This window comes from Oncorhynchus masou, chromosome 1 (assembly GCF_036934945.1).
Source record: "Oncorhynchus masou masou isolate Uvic2021 chromosome 1, UVic_Omas_1.1, whole genome shotgun sequence".
In the NCBI taxonomy this organism is placed as follows: Eukaryota; Metazoa; Chordata; class Actinopteri; order Salmoniformes; family Salmonidae; genus Oncorhynchus; species Oncorhynchus masou.
In genome coordinates, this window is record NC_088212.1 from 31,750,780 (window position 1) to 31,773,203 (window position 22,424).

The following is a 22,424-nucleotide window of genomic DNA, read 5'->3' on the forward strand; positions in this document are numbered from 1 at the left end:
TGGCAGGGAGCTTTGCCTCAGTGATGTACTGGGCCGTATGCACTACCCTCTGTAGTGCCTTGCGGTCGGAGGCCGAGCAGTTTCCATACCAAACGGTGATGCAGCCAGTCAAGATGCTCTCAATGGTGCAGCTGTAGAACATTTGGATGATCTGAGGGCCCATGACAAATCTTTTTAGCCTCCTGAGGGGGAAGAAGCGTAGTCATTCCCTCTTCATGACTGTGTTGGTGTTTGTCCACATGACTTTTGATGTGTCTAGTGATGTGGACACTGCGAGGAACTTGAAGCTCTCAACCCACTCCACTACAGCCCCGTCGATGTGAATGGGAGCATGCTCGGCCCTCCGTTTCTTATAGTCCACGATCAGCTCCTTTGTCTTGCTGATGTTAAGGGAGAGGTTGTTGACCTGGCACCACACTGCCAGGTCTCTGACCTCCTCCCTATAGGCTGTCTCATAATTGTCCGTGATCAGGCCTATCATCGTTGTGTCATCAGCAAATGTAATGGTGGTGTTGGAGTCGTGTGATGCCATGCAGTCATGGGTGAACAGGAGGGGACTAAGCACACACCCTTGAGGGGCCCCGTGTTGATGGTTAGTGTGCCGGATGTGTTGTTGCCTATCCTTACCAACTGTGGGCGGCCCGTCAGGAAGTCCAGCATCCAGTTTCAGAGGGAGGTGTTCAGTCCCAGGGTCTTTAGCTTAGTGATGACCTTGGAGTGCACTATGGTGTTGAACGCTGAGCTGTAGTCAATGAACAGCATTCTCACGTAGGTGTTCCTTTTGTCCAGGTGGGAAAAGGCAGCATGGAGGGCAATAGAGATTGTTATTATCTGTGGATCTGTTGGGGCGGTATCCAAATTGGAGTGGGTCTGGGATGATGGTGTTGATGTGAGCCATGACCAGCGTTTCAAAGCATTTCATGGCTACAGATGTTAGTGCTAAAGTCATGGTAAGAGATGATGTCATGTTTGTGGAAAGATCATCGCTTGTGGTTGGACTTTGAATGTGCCATTGAATGTGTTATGAGAAACCCCCACAATTAATGCTGTTGCTGGAATACATGCATAGATGCCATATCTATATTAGAAAATAATCCTGCAGCAACATAAAATGTGAATTGTTATGTGGACTATTTGATGGATATTTTTTGTAGAGGTTGATACATCTTCCGTTAGGGCAAATCAAGTCAGAAATTTGAATGTGGAAATTACAAACGCTAGAAGCCTTTTTAAACCTTGAATACACTACTAGTTTTCATTTCTTGTGCAGGAACAATTCTGCAACAACAGGATGATCAAATGAAGATACGGCATCTGTAAGGGGCAAATCCGGGCCACAAGTCAATAAGCACTCTGATAGTACTCTGATAGCGCTGGTGATGAAACAGACTACATGGCACTTTGTATGGCTTTTAAGTAAATGGTTTATGCAACAGTCATAGTTAAACGACCTAAGGGCAGATATGCTCACTGCAAAAACTTGCATTATTATCACTTCACTTACACAAGCTCATGCAACTTCCTTTAAACATTTGTGTAATAACAAGGTATGGTTGGAATCTTGGCCCTCCCACCCCTAAGGGAGGGCAGCTCCTGCTCAGCCCAGTCAAAGCTCTTCTCTGTCCTAGTACCCCAATAGTGGAAGCTAGGAAGCTAGGACAGCAGAGTTCCTGCCCATCTTCCAAAAAAACAACTGAAACCCTACCTCTTCAAAGACTATCTTGAATTTCAATCACACGGTAAAGCTATACTTACGCAATGTGGATTGAATAGAGACCTAAATGGGACACTGGTTGAGTAACCGTTGTTGGCTTTATTGATAAGAATGACTTCTGTTATTTTTCTCAGACCTGTGTGTAGGGGGATTGCCAGGATCATTCCACCTCAAAAGGAACAAGAAAGAGGATTCCGATACCCACTATCTCAGATTGTTCTGAAATCGTTTCTGTATTCCTGAGACATTATTTTGTTGAAATATAATTTGATTTCAGAGAAATTCAACTAATTGATTGTAACAAAATTGGCCACTTTAATTTATAGGATTCAGGTAATATTCAATAAATATAGTATCCAAAGTTCTTCCAACCAATGAATAAGACATGAGGAAATCAAACACATGGCCAAAAGCCACCCACGGACACCACCCAATCCTACGCCAATCCCACCCCAACAACCAGTATACAGTATCAGTTCTCTATGTTTGACAATTAGTATGAAGCTGTGGCTTGGAGTATTGCTTCTCCGTGCTACGAAATGTGTTCCTTGTGAATCTGGTGATGATTTTCTTCCCCTGTTCAGAGAAATGTGTAATTGACGTCAGTGCCATTATTTGGCGTGGCAGGTAGCATAGTGGTTAGAGTGGTGGGCCAGTAACCGAAAGGTTGCTGGGTCAAATCCCAGAACTGACTAGGTACAAATCTGTTGTTCTGCCCCTGAATAAGCCAGTTAACACACTGTTCTCTGGTAGGCTGTCATTGTAAATAAGAATTTGTTCTTAACTGACTTGTCTAGTAAGATAAAAATGTTACCATCAAGTAGTGTGAAAGTACCGTGTTTTGACCACTAGATGCCGCTGTTCCTGCTATACCGCCACACTATTTTATACATTTTCTGGTATCTCGTGTTTATTGAATATAACACATTTCCTTTTGCAACTTTGCATAGCCAGTCCTCCATGAAATAACTTCAGTTTCTCCTTTTCTTAGCAACCTCACGCTTCAATCCAACTCTCCTTGAATAGTCCAACAAGTGGCCGCTCTCTGCAAGGGCTATCCCTATTGTGCAATTCTCATATGAGGATGTTTTCTAGCCCAAAACTTTGATGGAGAAATGGGATAGCGACTAAAATGTTATGACAACTCTAATAAAATAATACATTACATGGCAGTCTTATGTTTTTCAATAAAATTATTAGGATTTTTTTTTATATGTATTACAATTATTGACATTTACCATTAAACCCTATACCATTACCATTGTACCATTATATTTATTGAATATGATCTGAATACTATACATTTCAAAGGTCACATTTGGTGCAATCAATTAGATACAATTAAATTTAAACAAAATAATGTTATAGGATGCCAATCAAACTTGTTTATAACAACATAAATGATTTTGGAACAATGTAAGAGGGTGGGTGTCATGACAATTATATGGAACAACTCGGCTCTCTGTTCTTCCTGATGCAACATTGGGCAGGTTTAGAGACAGTGGTGAACGTGGCAGTGCCATTGTGTGTCAGTCACATACCCAGGCACAATCCCTCCAAAAATATGCTTTGTCATTCCTACTGGGGTGGCTGATGTGGAGCAGGATGTTTGGATTAACAAATGGCTTGATAATAATAGGATTGACAGTTGACTCATACTGTATGGCCCTCCTCTGCTCTTCTCAAATGACAATGAGTGAATGAGAGAAGTATCCAACAAAAGATAATGTTGCAGATTCCGTTCAGATGCAACATGCTTTTTTTTTGCAAATTATTTTTGTTGGCACAAATTCTGTAGGGTTTTCACTCGCACTGTACATCACTCGCAGTGTACTTTTTGCTCCTAAATTGGGATGAGTAACTAATTTTTGGCAAGGTAGGTTTATCTCTGTCGGGCATGGCATTGAATGAGGGAGGGGTACCACGTGTAACTGTCTGCTGTTGAACATTTTAACATCTTGGCCATGTTCTGTTATAATCTCCACCCGGCACCCCTCAGAGCCTGGTTCCTCTCTAGGCTTCTTCTTAGGTTTTGGCCTTTCTAGGGAGTTTTTCCTATCCACCGTGCTTCTACACCTGCATTGCTTGCTGTTTGGGGTTTTAGGCTGGGTTTCTGTACAGCACTTTGAGATATCAACTGATGTAAGAAGGGCAAAATAAATACATTTGATTTGATTGCTAATGACTAATATGTATCTCAGTGTTGTGCCAAGTGGACTCATTTTTATTTTCTGTCGTCCCTCTTTGACTTTCTGTTAGTGTCCTCACAATGACACTCAACACCCCTGCTGCACAACCTCTGCCCTGTAAAGAGTCCTGTGACTAGGGTTGCAAAATTCTAGGAACTTTCAATAAATTCCCTGGTTGGAGGATTCCGGATTTGCTGCTTATTCCCTCCTGATTCCGGGAATCCTCCAACCGGGATTTCGGGAAAACCAGGGAATGTACTGAATTTTGCTACCCTTGCCATGACCCTTCATTATCAGTAACCACTAGGAAATATAATCCCAGTCTTCATCTCATATTTTGAGAAACAATGGAAAATGTTGCAGGCTGGATGAAGGCCTCTCTTGATGCAAGACTAGAGGCAAGCCCAGGACTATATTGGACCCTTCTATTATAGAAATAACTTTGTTGATGTCCGTGTTGCTGTTGGTGTCATATTATGTAGGTCATACAGTCATGCCAAACACACGCCAATCATACACTCACCCATACTTGACATAGACCAAGGTTTCCCAAACTCGGTCCTGCCTCCACCCCTAGCACTACACAGCTGATTAAAATAACCAACTCATCACCAAGCATTGATTATTTGAATCAGCTGTGTAGTGCTAGGGAAAAAACAGAAACCTGCACCTGGGAGGGTATTGGCCTTTGCCAGATTGGCTTTTACTTAAGTACTGAGTGGTGCAGCGGTCTAAGGCACTGCATCTCAGTGCTAGAGGCGTCACTACAGACCCTGGTTTGATCCCGGGCTGTATCACAACAGGCTGTGATCGGGAGTCCCATAAGGCGGCACATTGTCAGGATTAGGGGAGGGTTTGGCCAGGGTAAACCGTCATTGTAAAAATAATTTGTTCTTATCTGACTTGCCTAGTTAAATAAAGGTTAAATCATTTTTTATATTGTGTATTGCTAAAGTGTTGTACTGGATGTTTGTCATTTGATGCTGCTGATCGACAGTGCCCCTTGCTGTGGCCAGACCATCTGTGGTCTGAATGCTTGCCTGGTAATGGAGCACTCTTTAATACTTCCATGCCTTCATGTCCCCAGGTATTTTAAGGAGTAGAAAGTACAGCTGGAAAGCTATACTGTACATGCAGACATATTTCACATGGCCCAGCAATCAATACTAGTGGTAATGAATCCATCAGTGAATGAAAGCTGTAATGGGTCGGTTGATTGTAATGTCCTAAAATGATGTACTTTTCATCTCTCTCAGAGGTCTTGTGTTGTCACTGATATGCCGTGAACATAAGTTGGGAGCTCCATTTAGAGAGCACCAAGTGCCTCCACTTTCTGACTAGGACAAGGCTCGTACAGTATCTACCACACAATAAAGTGGACTGAAATAGGTGCCTGTGCTGATTTTTGGCTGTCGATGCACATTTTGTGATGCTGGTACTCTTATTTTAGAGCCAATATTCTATGAGATTCTGGAACAGACAGGTACTCAAGCAGGTGCAAATTTTAGGTGTGCACCAGTTCAAGCAATGCATATAGAAGACTGAAAACAACCATCCAAAATGTGATTTACAGTTCTACCAACCGTTGCAGTGATTAGGGACATACATGACCGGAAGCAATAACCTGATAAACCTGAAAATAAGTTTATGACAAAGGCCGTGTGTTCTCTTGCATAACTGAATTCCAGGTTTCACAAAAAGCTCCCATTTCACCAATCCCCTCTAGGCTAGATTGACCAGCTCAGCCTCTTCATTTTGTAACTTAATCAAAAGCTCTGGCTTTGAACATTGAGTACCTTTTTGAGGGCACAGATAACATTAATAATGTCTGTGCATGGAATGATTTGCAGTCGCTTTAACTGTAGTTAAAGAGAGTTGAAGTTTAAGAGCAAAGTATTGAGAGTAGCTGATCTTGACCACCTGTTTTATAAATTCTAAACATTTGATGCAAAATAGAATGTGATATTAGACCAGGCAAAAATAAATAAATCTTCAAATGATTTTTGTTTTTTGTTATGTTTCTTAATGCAAATAAATGTAGGGAGCACAAATCATGCATTATTTTACTAATTAAAGTTTCTTCTTTTTTGTACAGATTGTGTTTTTATACCTCCTGCCCTTGAACATTTCTCTTGGTTACTGGTTACTCAGCTTGAAATGAGTAGAGCAGTATGTAAACATTGTTAAAGTGACAAGTGTTCCATTATTAAAGTGACCATGTTAGCTAACCCTTCCCCTAACCATTTAACCTACTTCCTAATCTTAACCCTAACCCCTAGCCTAACGTTAGCCAGCTAGCTAATGTTAGCCACCTAGCTCGAATTCGTAACATATAATACGAATTACAATTCGTAACATATCATACGAAATGGGTGATGGACAACCACATTAATACATACCATATGAAAGGTAACATACGAAATGGGAGTGTCTCGGATTGCACATTCACTGGTACTTTGCGATTTAGAACGCGTCTCAACGAATCACAATGCCTGTGTTGGCCAACCCGTTGTATAATATACATTTCGTATTGCTTAGGTTGTTATGAATGTACTGATATAAGTATCCCGGCAATTTTGAGAAAAAAAACAAACTTTCTATCGAAGTTGTGCCTGTTCTTCAGACGCATATCTGCATGGTCCCATATCTGTCTTGCCTCCTCCCGACTGCCTTCCATTTTTAAATACATGTATTTTCATTGCTAGAGCGGCCATTTGAGTATCTGGTCAATATAGTGGGTGATATATAATATCATATGCCTGCAAATATTGAGGCGGTTTAATCTAATCCTTACCCAATCAATAAAAATGCTCTAAACCACCGATTTGACACATCATTGCGCACATGCTAGGCTACATATCATGAAATATATTGAGACAAATTACAGACAGTAGCCTGCAAGTAGCAAAACATAATTCAATTGATTGAACATGGAATGTATTTCAGTATGAGTTAAATAGGCCTATAGTCTACTGTTTATATTTTAATGCAGTCATCTCGGTTTTCATTTTAAGCATATTTTTAAATCGTCGTTTGGTTGATTCAATTGCAAATACATTGTATGGCAACTTCGTATTCGTAGATAATTTGTTCTGAAGTTGTCAGCGGTCACAGAGACGGACAACCCATGTGATTCCATGTTTAGCGGAGATATTGTTTATGAAGTGATGCGGGAGGGCGAAAAAGCATTAACGACGCATTTAACAGGCGTTAGATTACGAGCGTTTTCAAGTGCAACATTAATACCATTGGTTTTGGGAAACAGCTCGGAGATTTAACGATGATCTTTAGAAGGTTCTAACGATTAATTTAGCCTAATCATGCTTTTTGGAAACCAGGCCCTAAGCATTACAAAACTTCTATTATATCAAATAAGCCTCGTATCAAAATAGCAATTAATTGACTAAATTCGACACTCTCATTGGCCACACATACAAAACCTCCATTGCTTAATAATGAATAACCTACTTAACGTGGACATATTTTGGTGTGAGTAAACCCTCTCGCTTCTCCTCTTCCTCTGATTACAGGAGAAGTACGACGTTGAACCGCCAAATACACAACTGCGTTCCCCTCGATGCACCTGGTCAACGTTTCCACCCCCATGTTTAATATGGTATCGTCCAATGCGGCCGACAGTGACGTCTGTGAATTTCTGAATAAATACCAGAGCGCCACATCTAAATGACAAGTGAATGCGTGGAATTTACTGACTGACGAAAAGTTGCGTGAGAACACCAACGCAGGAAACGAATCAATAAAATACGCATAATTTAGCTAGCTACAATATTTATTTATATCTGCCAAAAAAAAGCAACAATGATGAACGGAGAGATTAACGGTTTTCACAACTCCCTTATCGACGAGGACTGCTTCCTATTCACCTCGGAGTCAGTTGGAGAAGGACACCCTGGTGAGAACTAATTTAGCTACAAACACAACCAGGGTGTTATGACGTGTGTTATGACTTGTCAGTTATTTGTTTAGATGGCTTGTTTTGCACACGTGCGCCGGTGTTGCTTAGCTTTCTTAGTTAGCTAATTAACGTTAGCGAGCTAACCATCTCTGCTGAACAAACCACACCGGCGTCAGCATCTTGCATAAGCCGCATGTGAGGCCCAAATTGTTCTTAGTTTATTAGCTAACCAGCTAGCTACTTTGCTGAGCCTTGTTTACATGGTCTCTGTTGTGCAATTACGAACGTTATCCGTCCTTGGGATATATTATCTTTAAAAATATTTGTATCCTGTAGTCGTCATCATGCTTATTTCACGAGATCTCCCGAAGATTCAGACCAGTTCGCGCGCGGGCTCTCGGGGAACAAGGCGGCCATATGTGTTGTCTTTTGCGTTTGGTTGCTATGTAAGGGGCACTACATTGGCTGTATGATGAGTTCCGTGCCACTCCTTGGCTATACCGGTAGTAGTTCATCTTGGAAACCCAAACGAATCAGATTTTTAGTTGCATGTGAACCCGCGGAAATGGTGGCGGGTTCAGGCTCATCGCTACACAAATATATAGATTTGTTTTAACTGAGCAAGAAGAACCACATCCTGTCGTATCCAATGGAAGCAAACGAACCATAGTGGGCAGAGCCATGCACGTTCTAGCGAGAACCGATTGGCGCGTTCTAGAATGTATTTGCATAATCCCTTTAGGGAACGCCTACTGTGGGGTGTGCAATAACTTAATTCGCCCTTGTTCTCCTTCTAAACAACTCAATTTTTGGAAACTTTGCCAAATGGTGAACAATACTAAACGTTGTCCACTCTGTTCATAACAGATTATAGTTTGGTAACAGAACAAATGTTTAATCGACAACAAGCAGAACGTCGGCCAAAATCCACCTTCTCCCCGAGGCTTCCCCCCCCCCATCACCATATTTGGTGATTAGTGGAAACGCCAGCCGGATGCTTCCGACCAATGGAACAGATTTATAAAATCTATCTGTGGCTACACATTCCGCTAGGCCCCTCCCACCATCGCCATAATCCTGACATATGGTACAGCATGTGTACAACTCAGACTGTAGTGGGTAGAACAGTGTGCAATACAAATATTTCCAGCATAATCCAAACCTATTGGAGAACTCTTACTATTTGTGCAATTCTTTACATGCTCTTGAACAAGCAACCTACCACTAAATTGCACAAATGTTGATGTAGCATTGTGAACTGGTACATCTGTATTTTACAGATAAGATTTGTGACCAGATCAGTGATGCTGTGCTTGACGCCCATCTCAAGCAGGATCCTGATGCTAAAGTTGCTTGTGGTAAGGAAAAAAGCACGTTATTTTATTTTTGTCTGATGCAACTTCTAGCTGCCCTGGAGTCAGCTGTGAACACCACATGAATGGAAGAATCTCAAACTTTCTGCATCTTGTTAATGGTAGTAGGCCTATATTATGGCACACCTCTTCAATGTTTTGCCAGATGAATATTGATTGATATGCTTTTTCTGATTGATATGGTTAATGTACTATTCCCCCTCCACTTTTTTCAGAGACTGTTGCTAAGACTGGGATGATCCTGCTGGCAGGTGAGGTGACGTCGCTTGCTACAGTGGACTATCAGAAGGTGGTTCGCGACACCATCCGCCACATTGGATACGATGACTCGTCTAAAGGTTTTGACTATAAGACCTGCAATGTGCTGGTGGCCCTAGAGCAGCAATCTCCAGACATTGCCCAGGGTGTTCACATTGACCGTAATGAGGAGGATGTTGGGGCAGGGGACCAGGTATGAGTTGGGGGGCAGAGGACCACTGCACTAGTGACGTTAGCTGTACATTTATCAGTAAGCTAAATTTGCAGCTTTCTTTTCAGATGTAAAAGTTCTACTTTTTCTATTGTCAGGGCCTGATGTTTGGTTATGCCACTGATGAGACGGAGGAGTGCATGCCCCTCACCATTATGCTTGCCCACAAGCTCAATGCTAAGATGGCTGAACTGCGTCGCAATGGCACCCTGCCCTGGCTCCGGCCTGACTCCAAGACCCAGGTAAGCTGCCTGTGCAATCGATAGTCATTTCAGCCTTTTAATTATTATTTTTTTAATTTTACCTTTATTTAACCAGGCAAGTCAATTAAGAACACATTCTTATTTTCAATGACGGCCTGGGAACAGTGGGTTAACTGCCTGTTCAGGGGCAGAACGACAGATTTGTACCTTGTCAGCTCGGGGGTTTGAACTCACAACATTCTGGTTACTAGTTCAACACTCTAACCACTAGGCTACCCTGCCGCCCCCTTATGCAAATAGTCTAAGACAAACTTGTTTGTTTATCATACCAGCTGATGAGTGCAATATTAGGTTTCTTACTCAAGCTCTCCAACCGGGTTTGTGGCCAGCAGTAACTCCAGCATATAACTCGTTTTAGGTTGTTCCCCTGGTCAGACATGGCTGACGCATGCCAGACCTTACAACGCCTGGATTGGTAGTTTAGGTCTCGGTTTAACCATGTCATATATTTTTGCCTTCTGGTGCAAAAATATTTTTGCATCCATTGGTTGATGTGTGCAATGTCTGAGCAGGGGAAACACAACCTTAATTTATGCTTGCGGTTGAACAATCCTGCTGTCGTTCTATCTTGGTATGCTTCTGTGTGCAGGTGACCGTTCAGTACCGCCAAGACCGTGGCGCCATGTTGCCGGTGCGTGTCCACACCATTGTGGTCTCCGTGCAGCATGATGAGCACATCTGCTTGGACGAGATGCGTGACGCTCTCAAGGAGAAGATCGTCAAGGCTGTGGTGCCCTGCATTTACCTGGATGATGACACCATTTACCACATGCAGCCCAGCGGGCGCTTCGTCATCGGAGGCCCACAGGTGAGACGATAAGTCAGGGTTCGAAAGGTCATAAATCTTGGAAAAGTCTGAATTTAAATGGTTTTCCAGACCTGGAAAAGTTTAGGAAAATTATATAGTTTTAAAAGTTTTGGCGAAGTCATGGAAATGTATTTCATAATTTCTATTAACTTTTTAACATGTACCAACAAATGGGTGTGATCATTCTAGTGGCCCCTGCAGCGTACGTTCAAACCGGTTTGTTTAGAATGTCCCGTTTCGAGTGACGCATGTCAGCATGAGCTAGCCCCACTGTTTGCAATAATATATATTTTTTTACAGTCCTTACAAAGTTATGTCCTGAATGTGACCAGTTTATTTTTGGATGCCATGTTCAGACATTCACAGAAGTAGCGACCGTATACACAATCATCCAAACTGGAAAACGTAGGCTACATTAGTCCTAGCGCTAACAGAGGAAAGATTGACGTAACACAACTGGTCATATTTAGATAACTCTAGGCTGACATAAAACACAATACGAATTGGCAATAGCAATTACTATAAATCATCACATTGGTGAGATCAATGTTGGTTGAAATAGTTGAATAAAACACTTCTAGAAATCTGATGGGTAGTTTGTGCACACCGCCATATTTCTTTACTTTTCTCTTTTAATGTCAACCAAAGATAAGAGGAGACCAGATGAGTTTGGTCTGCTTGTAGTATGCATGTTAAAGGGAAAGGGGTTATCTAGTTGGTTGTAAAGTGTCCTCCGCTTTGGTGTGTAGGATTATTCACTTCCAGAAGTGTACTCGCAAGATGAGTGAACCAACCATTCCTTCACCTCATATCTTTGGTCTTACAGATGTTTTAGTTACACCCAGAATGCGTTGTAGAATATCAACAAACATGGCAAATAGCTTAGCATTAGCTCATTATAATCAGTACAACATTCAAAAGTATTTTACACGCATCATAGCTGTCCATTACAATCATGCAAAAATCGGAAGGTATTTGTCACCAGTACCTAAATGTGAATAAAACTTAAAATACATTATGCCTCAAACATAAATTGTCTGTGACACTGAAATGGATTAATTCTATATGAATTAATGAGGCGGAACACATCAATTCAAACTGTTAGAAAATACAAGTTGTTAGAAAATAATTTGAAATTGACAAGTGAAACAGCCTATAGATAATTAGCAGGCAGTGCGTGTTAACGGTCACATTTTGGAACGGTGCATTAAGTCACATTCATAAAACCACTCACGCTGGGGTGACCGTTACAGATATTTGGAACTCAAGAGAGAAAAAGTTTATTTTATTTAGGCACATTAAAAAAAATCTACATAACAGAATGTGATGCATTTATTTCCCCCAAAATTCCACCGATTACTTGCAAATTAGGTCGTACAACGTTGATTTACTTTTCGGAACAATTTAAATGAATCTTCTTGACAAAACAAACAATTCACTTTGCCATTATATTTGTTGTGATTCGGTTCAATCACATTTAATCAAATCAAAATAATTTGACTTGTCATTTTAGGTAACTATTTGTAGCCTTCTGGATTGTGGCTTCAACTTGTTTGGTAGATACTTCCAGTTGATTTGGGGATCCAATGTATGGGACATTGCAGACTGACTAGCATCTATTGAGTTGAAAAGTAAACACTAAGGTAGCCAAGATATGACAACTGGAAGGTACATTTCCCAATTAGAATTTGTGGGCTTGCTTCAGCTGAATTAAAATGATTTGTAGCCTACCCTTTTTTTATATTTGACATACTGAATGAGCAAATTATTTAAGGCATCAAGGGTGGTCAACCATCCTCTAGGAGAGCTAATGGGTCTGCAGGCTTTTATTCCAGTCCACCTCCAACAAACCACTTTTTTTTTTAGAAATTAGCTGCTAAACTGGCTTTGTTTTGACCAGGGTTTCAAAAGCATGCACACCCAGTAGCTCTCCAGACTGAGGGTTGACCACTTTATTTATATATTAGTTGCTTAACAGGCATTCTACTTTGGAGGGTGTGGTGTAAGTGCCTTGCACAATGACAGATGGTACATGGGCTCACAAAGCAGCCTCCCAGTGTCAATAGTACATTACCCTTTTTTTTATGTACATAAAGATGCTGCTAATTGTTCGTTAGAAATGTGGTAATCTTGAAATTCCATCTGACTGTATAGGAACCCTGATAAGTAGTGGTAGGACTGGGCATCAATGATATGTACTTGAAGGGGCCAACGCTAAAGTAACTTTGATGCATGGGCTTGTTTAACTGTTCATATTAAGCATTTTTACATGCAATTTGATCCATAGTTTTTTACTACGGTCAGAATTATTTTGGGGTAAATTGAAAAGGACTCTGTATGACCTATCGCTCCTTTCCCTGCAGGGTGACGCTGGCCTGACGGGCCGTAAGATCATTGTTGATACTTATGGAGGCTGGGGTGCCCATGGTGGAGGAGCCTTCTCAGGGAAGGACTACACTAAGGTGGACCGATCTGCTGCCTATGCTGCCCGCTGGGTGGCCAAGTCTCTGGTGAAGGCTGAGCTGTGCAAGCGGGTCCTAGTCCAGGTGAGGGCAGGGTGATCCTAATAAGGAGACTGATATTGATGCACCTCATGTATAGAGCATTTGGAACGTGTTCAGACCCCTTCACTTTTTCCACATTTTTGTTACAGCCTTCTAAAATTGAATAAATACAATTGTCAATCTACACATGACAAAGCGAAAACAGGTCTTTAGAATGTTACTGCATTTCTAAAAAAATAAACACGCCTTATTGACAATTGTTCAGACCCTTTGCTATGAGACTTGAAATTGAGCTCTGGTGCAGCCTGTTTACACTAATCATCCTTGATGTTTGTACAACTTGATTGGAGTGCAGCCTCCCAGTGTCAATAGTACAAAATTTGATTTGATAAATTCAAATGATTGGACATGATTTGGATGTTTCCTGCTTTGAAGGTCCCCAAAAACATTAGTCTCATCATTCTTAAATGTAAGAAGTTGGAACCACCAATACTCTTCCTAGAGCTGGTTGCCTGGCCAAACTGTCTTCTGGGGAGAAGAGCCTTTGTCATGGAGGTGACCAAGAACTTGAGATGCACGCTATATCGGTGAACATATCAGAATCGTCCGACGTTAAAAACCGATGTCAAAGCTAACGTGCATACTTGTATAACGAAGCTACATGACATACTGACACCACGTAAAATTTTGCGCTACAGTCGACACAGCATTAACTTGGTACACAATGTCTGCTGTGTGGCTCAAGCAGTCATTTGAAAGAGTAAGAATTTCAGTGAATTCAAAGGCAAAATCCATTAAAGCCAAGATAATGGGATTCATTCCCCTTGACAATCAACTGTTCTGTTGTGGGTGATTTTGGCTTTTGCCGACTGGTCGGGCACCAGTACACACTACCAAGTGCGCTATTTTTCAGATGTTGCCCTACCAGTGTTGCACAGTAATAGCTTCACAACATGCTATGGAAAGCCGTTTGGGTACTTTGCGTGTCAAAGATAGTAGCACTGTCAAAGCTGTATAAAAGTCTGTAAACACCGGCCACAAACAATGTGTTTACAATACTAATAAAGTATCATTTGTTCGACCGCAACTTCTAGGGTAGCTAGCTTTAGCTTGGTACCTAGCTAGCAACAATACAACAAGCCTGAAAACAATGACCAGTAGAAACTGCAGTCATTTTCATTATTCTTAACAATGATTTAGGAATCCTTGTAAGTATTAGCTAGGTTGCCACTTGTTTGCCTATTTTAAATTGAACTTCAGTTCATGAAAATAAATAGCTAACCCTGTTGGCCAAAGCTAACGTTATAAGCAACCAGCTAGCTTCATCTGGCTAGTGATGCTTGACCAGGTTGTGAAGCTAGCCACAATAGTGACTTTGGCGTTAGCCTTCAAAATAAGTGTGGCATAATTCTACTCTTTGTATTCATTTGCATCACTGTCAATACATTTAAGGCAAACCGCATGTCATTGACAGTGATGCAAGCGAATACAAATGGATGTGCCATGCTTTTATTTTGAAGGCTAATCGTTATTGTGGCTAGCTTCACATAGATGGTCTGACCACCATTAATGAAATAAGAACTGTCTTTATAAATTAAGGTTATTTTAGATGACACCGAGCTATATTGTTAACTACTGAAACGGATGTCATTTTGCTATGTTTTTGGGGAAGCACATTTTTTGAAGCCATGAGCTTGCTAGTTATTTTTTTATGACCAGCACTGTAGGTGCGTGGACTTTACCAGCATCATAGCATTTGTATCGATGACATGTACAAAATTAATAAACGTGTTAAATTATTATGTGATGTGCAGTCATATTCAGGTCCTGATTGGTCAGCAAGCTTATTTGACATGCCAAATAGCGTTATTTGACGAGCAAAGACCCAAACGGCATTCCATAGAAATCCTGGTTGAGAATAAAACGACTGAACAAATGAACAACGAATCCGCAAGAAAGTGAAAGAAATAGGTTTTGGTTGTTTTACTGGTAATGGGGACATGTGTAAATGCCAACAACGTTTTGGTCAGTGTGGTGTGTAGCCTTTATTTAACAAGGCAAGTCAGTTAATTAAGAACAAATTTGAATTTACAATGATGGCCCTGATGACGCTGGGCAAATTGTGCACTTCCCTATGGGACTCCCAATCTGTGATACATCCTGGATTCACACATTGGGACTGGTGATGCCTCTTGCACTGAGATGCCATGCCTTAGACCACTGCGTCCATGTGTGTGAACTATTTAACTGTACTAGAATGCTTAAGGCCGCTAAAATTAAATATCGGTTATTGTTTTTGCAAGGAACATGTCATATCGGTGCAGCACTACCAAGAACCCAATGGTCACTCTGACAGAGCTCGAGTTCCTCTGTAGAGATGGGAGAGCCTTCTACAAGGACAACCAGCACTCTACCAATTAGGCCTTTATGGTAGTGGCTAGACAGAAGGCACTCCTCAGTAAAAGGCACATGACAGCCCGCTTGGCGTTTTGCCACAAGGCACCTAAAGCATTCAGACCATGAGAAACAAGATTTTCTGGTCTGGTGAAGCCAAGATTTAACTCTGTGGCCGGAATGCCAAGTGTCACTTCTGGGGAAAACCAGGCACTGCTTGTCACCTGGCCAATACCATCCCTACGGTGATGCGTGGTGGCAGCATCATTCTGTGAGGATATTTTTCAGCGACAGGGAGACTTGTCAGGATCGAGGGGAAAGATGACCAGAAAGTGCTCAGGACCTCAGACTGGGGGCGACGGTTCACCTTCCAAAAGGACAACGACCCTAAGCACACAGCCAAGACGGCGCACGAGTGGCTTCAGGACAAGTCTCTGAATGTCCTTGAGTGGCCCAGCCAGAACCTGGACTTGAACCTGATCGAACATCTCTAGAGACGTAAAAGTAGCTTTGCAGCAACACTCCCAACCACCCTGACAGAGCTGGAGGTTCTGCAGAGTAGAATGGGAGAAAAGGTGTGCCAAGCCTGTAGTGTTATACCCAAGAAGACTCGCGGCTGTAATTGCTGCCAAAGGTGTGTCGTCAAAGTACCGATTAAAGGGTCTGAATACTTATGCAAATGTGATTTCAGGTTTTTGAAGTTTGACTTAAATTTCTAAAACAGTTTTTGCTTTGTCATTTGTGTGTAGGTTTTTTGTTTACAAAGGCTCTAACCTAACAAAGTGAAGGGGCTGAATGTTTTCCAAATGTACTATACACAAATCGGTCACAAAGGGGTGCCATGAAATCAAACCTAATGTCTGATGCATGTTTGTATGCTCACAACTATACATCAGGTTGCCTATGCCATCGGAGTAGCCCATCCCCTCTCAATCTCCATTTTCCACTATGGCACATCTCAGAAGAGTGAGCGGGAGCTACTGGACATCGTCAAGAGAAACTTTGACCTTCGTCCTGGTGTCATTGTCAGGTAAAGTGTACCCCTTTGAAGTTGTGTGCCTCTCTGAATCTGCCCCTTCTGTCACTCGCCTTTAACTCCTCTGTCTTTCTGTTCTGCCTGAGCTGTCAGATGGTTCTAACCCTTTAATATATGATTCGCTACTGTGATTAATGACATATCCAGTAGCTACTGACATGTAAGAAAGCAGCAATCTGGGCTTGTGATCAGTTTGCCAAACCTGATACTCCACCCCCTACCCAAACGGTCTTGCTTTAAATGCCAGTGGAGTATAGTATGTAATGCCAAAGGTTAAAGCTTCGAGAGCTACAGTTGAGGTTGTCTGATGGCATGTTAAATACCCAGCACGATGAAGGGTTTCCTGCTCACATCCAACTGGAAGGTCATTGGTTTCTCAGACCTTGTTATAGTTCAATGACATTTCATAAATGGGATCAGTGCGCTTTCAATCTCCAAGCTCCAGTCCCCACACTGCTCAAGGATGAGTTGGTTAGCAGGGTAAGTGTTGACGCTTTATCCCTTCCTCCCCCTCTTTACTAGCTGGCCTAATTAACCTTTCTGATTGTTTCTTTCCATGGCTCTCGACACTCCCTATTGGCTGATTTTTTTTTTTTTAGCATTATGGCTGAGAATTGATGTTGATCTGAGGTCATTTCCTGTGATGGGCTGTTAAATTAGTTGATTGTGTATTCCAGGGAGCTGGAGCTGAAGAAGCCTATGTATCAGAGGACCGCTGCCTACGGCCACTTTGGCCGGGACTCCTTCCCATGGGAGATGCCCAAAAAGCTAAAATACTAAACTTGTGAAGCCTTTCCCCCCCCCCCCCCCAGGCCTGTTGGCGTATACTACAGAGAAGCTTACACGGTCTTGGTGGTGAAAGGCCCTTAACTCTCTCACCTGTTAATGGGGTATTAGAACCCTACCCCCTTTCTACTTTCTCTCTCCAGTCATCTGTACTGTATTTTTGCTGTTAGTAGTCAATGTAATACTATCAACATTCTCAAAATATTTCAGGAAAGTAATGTTGAGAGGATAATATGTTAGCTAGCTAATCTCTTCCACCAGCTGTCTCGCTCTGACTTCATCTGGTTTCACAGCGCATCAGAAAGGGACTTGAATGGAGGCTATGGCAGATGCAGACAACTTCTGATTCTAATTTACTGATCTGTCAACCTAGAACACAACACTTAGAACCTCTTTCCCCCCTTACATTGTGGACTTAAGTGTGAACAGTACAAGTGATTTTATTTTTGTATATATTTTTTTACAATTTAGTTAGGAAAATCTGAAAGTACGTTTTAGGGTTTTACGACTATTACAATATTGTATATGATTGACGGCTGTCGTTGATGGTGATATTGTGACGTGACAGTGGACTAGCCTATTTCAACTTGACTGGCATCATGCTGTAAAGGGCTGGCAAGGACTTGCCAGGTAGCCTATTCCTTTGCTATAGCCTGTATACCCTATTTCAATAAATGTAACAAGCAACTTACTGAATGCAAGAGCATAATTTAGACTGGGCTAAGATTTTCTTGCTTGGCTGGCCAAACACTACGCCACAGACGTTGTTTCTTCTCCGCACGGAGTTTGGATACTTCACTGATTTCTAGAACGCATTCTAACGGGAAGGTGGCTTAAATTAGGTGGGATTAAATCCCTGTGCTGGCAAGGTAAAAATCTGTTCTGCCCCTGAGCAAGGCAGTGAACGCTGTTCCCCCGGGCGCGACAACTTAGATGTCGATTAAGCCCCGCACCTCTCTGATTTTGGTTAAATGCGGAGGAATCTTCAGTTGTACAACTGACTAGGTATCCCCCTTCCCTTTAATTGGTCCCAGAAGCCAATGGGTTGGTCCAGAGCCAGAACACCTGGGTAATGAATTGACTTTGATATTCTGATTTGGTTAGGGATGATCTAATCACTGACTTTGTTTTGTACAACACCCCTATTTTTAATTTAATTTGTTGGAATTTTACCCCCTTTTTCTCCCGAATTTTGTGGTATCCAATTGTTAGTAGTTAATATCTTGTCTCATCGCCACAACTCCCATACGGGCCCGGGAGAGATGAAGGTCGAGAGCCATGCGTCCTCCGAAACCCAACCAAGCCGTACTGCTTCTTAACACATGGCACATCCAACCCGGAAGCCAGCCGCACCAAGGTGTCGGAGAGAACACTGCACCTGGCGACCTGGTCAGCGTGCACTGCGCCCTGGCTGCCACAGGAGTCGCTAATGCGAGATGAGACAAGGAAATCCCTGCTAAACCGTCCTTAACCCGGATGACGCTAGGTCAATTGTGCATCGCCCCATGGACCTCCCGGTCGCAGCCGGCTGCAACAGAGCCTGGGCTTGGACCCAGAGTCTCTGGTGGCACAGCTAGCAGTGCCTTAGACCACTGTGCCACCTCAACACTCTATTTTGAGGTCACCAAAAACTAACGTTAATTTGATGTTTTCTCTACATTTCATATGAATTTAGTTTTTATGCGAGCTGGATTTCTCCCGCTACTACTTCAATTAATTTATTTAACAGTGCTCAAGGCTCTCAAAGTTGAGTTTTGAATGACCTAAACATGATTGGTTTAAGGTAATGAGGTAGAACAAACAATAGTAAAATTGAATCGGTAGTTTTGAACATGCCTTAGTTGCGAAGCTTGCCTTTGTAGGCCATTTTAATTAGTATGCTTATCAAAAGCATTAAGACAAGTTAGTTATGAAGCGTATTTCTCATAGGCTATTCTAATAGTGTTTAATGTTTTAAAGTTATAGCTTTCAAATGGGAACAATTGTTAGTCAGTCTATAGATTCTCTTTCCACCTTGGGCCGACAGGTAGCCTAGTGGTTAGAGTGTTAGGCCTGTAACTGGATGTTGCAAGATTGAATCCCAGAGCTGACCAGGTAAAAAAAATCTGTCATTCTTCCCTGAACAAGGCAGTTAACCCACTATTCCTAGGCTGTCATTGTAAATAAGAATTTGTTCATAACTGACTTGCCTAGTTAAATAAATAAAAATATCACAGCTTTATTTTGATCTAATACAGCTGTAGCAGTCTCGCTCCCTTTACTGCCTCTTTCTAAGCTACACCCCATTCAAGTCCCACTTTGTTGTACAGTGTTACTAGGCTCTTTATGCGGTTAGCCAAGTCTTCCATTGAGGTCTTTCACACTACAACGCCTAGCCCCTGCCCAGCATGACTGAGGAACTGTAAATTCTGTAGTTCGGTTATTCGGGCTTAGCTGTCCTTATACTGAACTTTCGAATATTTTGCTTCTGTTAAGTCTGACTTACCAAGGCTACATGTTGCGATCATATTAATTTACTGGTGCTACTGAATGAAGGCCCCCTGCCCCTTAATCGTTTTCCTTTGGTTGACACTAGTTTTGTGACCCACCCCAAATTCTTTTTGAAGCTTTATTTCACTCCCCTTATCATTTGTTGAGGATGCAAGAATGAAACAGTTAAGGGTCAGTAGTTGTTGCTATTTTCAAAATTGCTGTGCATTGCAGGCTGAGAACTGAGACAATCTTGATTTATTTTCAAGTAACTTTCTTGAATATACGCAGTAAAATCTGGGATGCCCCTGCAGATGTCTGTGCTGTTCTGATGTAATACAGAAAAGTCAGAAGCTGCTATGTCACTGCTATGGCCTGTAGGGGTGTTGATTATACTTGATTGTTTAAAACATGTTGTCGTGTTAAACTCCTTCCAAAGGTAGTTTAATTTCATATTTTTTTGTTTTTTTTACATAATGGTTTGTCAAGGCTCTTCCTTGGGTATTGATGGCAGGTGTAGCTACAGAGAAACCACTGTCTTTATCCTGAAGGAAGGCTGTCTTTGCCACAATGAAGAGCTCTTAATACTGGCACGACATGTTTTTTAATAATATTTATTTTTTTCTCTGAATCTTGGTGTGGATACAGAGAAGCCAATGATTCAGAAGGCAGCTTAAACCCCAGAGGGTTTTTATTTTTATCTCACATTGATTTACTGAATGCTGTAACATTTTCAATGGTTCCAAAGTGTCCTACAGAAAAGCTTTGGTCTGCCTCCACGGAACTGTCACTGGCTGATGTGATGCGTATTTTGGACTGCGGTTGTATGGGGTGAGATTGTATTGACTACATGTGTGGTCAATACAATGAGGCCATTCTTAGCTCCCCCTTATCCTTGCATAAAGAGATGGCAACGTTTGGCTGGTGTGGTACAGAGAAACCAGCCTCGTTTACAAGCTGTCACTTGTTTGTATGGATAGGGTTTCCCTTGGTGCTTTTCAATATTTTGACACTGGCTAGTCTTCTGGCTACTGAGTGTAAGAGTGCCTCCCCCTTGTACTTTCTCCCCTCCTGCTCTTCATCAACAGGTCCGACATCCTGAGGAACATGTATCTTGTCTCAATGCTTCTGTCTTCAGAGGTTAGATACTGATTTCTCATGTCAAAGATCTGCAATAAATGTCTGCTTTCCTTCATGAAGCATGTTTTTGGTGTCATTCATTGTCAGTTTGTGCATAACATTTTTTAAATGCATAAATTAAATGTCAGTGTATGCTGTAGCTAGATCTTTGTGCACATGGAATTATCTTTGACCAGTGGTGCCACACATCCATCAATAAGTAGCGACTGGTGTTATTTAAGTCAAGTGTATCATGGGTGGTGAATATGAAAAAATGGAAGTGCAATTTGCCATAATTCATGTGTTTCTGGGTATTTGAGCCATTGAGTACACCTGTTCCATAACTGGGTCTGCAGCACAATTTTTTTTTTTTTTTTTTTTTTTTTTACCTGAGAACCCCTGGGGACAGTACTGCATTTTAATGCAATGGTTGTAAATTTGCCTTGAAAAACAATTCCCAAGTCTTCAACAGTTTTATGGTGGCTTTGACAGTGTTTTCCCCAGCACAGTGACTCATAAGGTCAAATGTATTTAGTCAACAAGCAATGGTAAATATTGTGGTGGGAAATTACACCTGTATAGTGACTTGTGTACTGTCAGACGGTACAGTATGAAGATGGCAGACTGCTTCTCCAATAGAAATCACCGATCACACTTGTAGGTGATGTAATGAAGCGGTTTTTAACCTGTTAACCATCCTTTGTCTAAAGCTGAACTTTTATGGATTACTGAATTTCCAAACTCTGACCTGTTCCCAACCCCTGGGTGCATGTGTTTTGCCCTAGCACTACACAGATTCAAAGCTTAAATTAGTTATTTGAATCCGCTGTGTAATGCTCGGACCAAAAACGTGCACCCCGGGTTATAGAAGTGGCCTTTCACATCTAGGTGAATTACCATGTTACCTCACAGGACTAGAAAAGGCACTGCTCCCCCTCTTAGCCTTTTATCTGGCTGGACCTTTCTCGAGGGAGAAGAACCTCCATCTTCAGTAGGCTGACCACAGGGCCTGGACCTTCAGCTTTAATGGCAAGAACTGGTGAACTGAAGTTACGCAAAAAATTTTTTAGGGAATAGTACCTGTAATTCGGTACATAAATTGTGACTGAAGAGCCCATGCACTAAACGGTCCCTGTAGGAGACAGTCTTTAAAGAGCTAGTGTAGCCTGACCAGTACATCTTAAGACTACATTCAAGGAAAGAAGACTATTTAGGGCACAGCCTCTGCAGCTCATTGAGCCATCAGACAAAGCAACTGGGGACGAAACCCAACGGAGCAGTCCACAAGGGACCTTCCCAACTCAGAGGAAAGGAGCAAGAAACCACCACCAGGGAACCCCTCAACTCAGGACAGAGGACACACTGCCATTTTTCCTTTGTTAAC

The 22,424-nt window shown here is 41.9% G+C and overlaps 1 protein-coding gene across 2 annotated transcripts; it reads left to right on the forward strand.

Moving 5' to 3' along the window:
* Positions 1–7,575: 7,575 nt before the first annotated feature.
* Positions 7,576–21,120, forward strand: LOC135542048 (S-adenosylmethionine synthase-like). 2 transcript variants are annotated; one of them, XM_064968660.1, is made up of 8 exons: positions 7,576–7,816; positions 9,100–9,177; positions 9,408–9,643; positions 9,760–9,903; positions 10,514–10,732; positions 13,096–13,278; positions 16,527–16,660; positions 17,344–21,120. In XM_064968660.1, exons 1-8 carry the CDS (start codon positions 7,723–7,725, stop codon positions 17,444–17,446), a joined length of 1,191 nt encoding a protein of 396 aa, XP_064824732.1. In that variant the 5' UTR covers positions 7,576–7,722; the 3' UTR covers positions 17,447–21,120. The 2 variants fall into 2 exon arrangements, with proteins under 2 accessions (XP_064824732.1, XP_064824742.1); XM_064968670.1 differs by lacking the exon at positions 17,344–21,120 and having other exon boundaries at positions 16,527–16,664.
* Positions 21,121–22,424: the final 1,304 nt, after the last annotated feature.

Coding starts and splice junctions, on each gene's coding strand:
- LOC135542048 (XM_064968660.1), top strand. CDS start 7,723: ATGATGAACGGAGAGATTAACGGTTTTCACAACTCCCTTATCGACGAG. Junction 7,817..9,099: donor AGTTGGAGAAGGACACCCTG/GTGAGAACTAAT, acceptor TGTATTTTACAG/ATAAGATTTGTGACCAGATC. Junction 9,644..9,759: donor ATGTTGGGGCAGGGGACCAG/GTATGAGTTGGG, acceptor TTCTATTGTCAG/GGCCTGATGTTTGGTTATGC.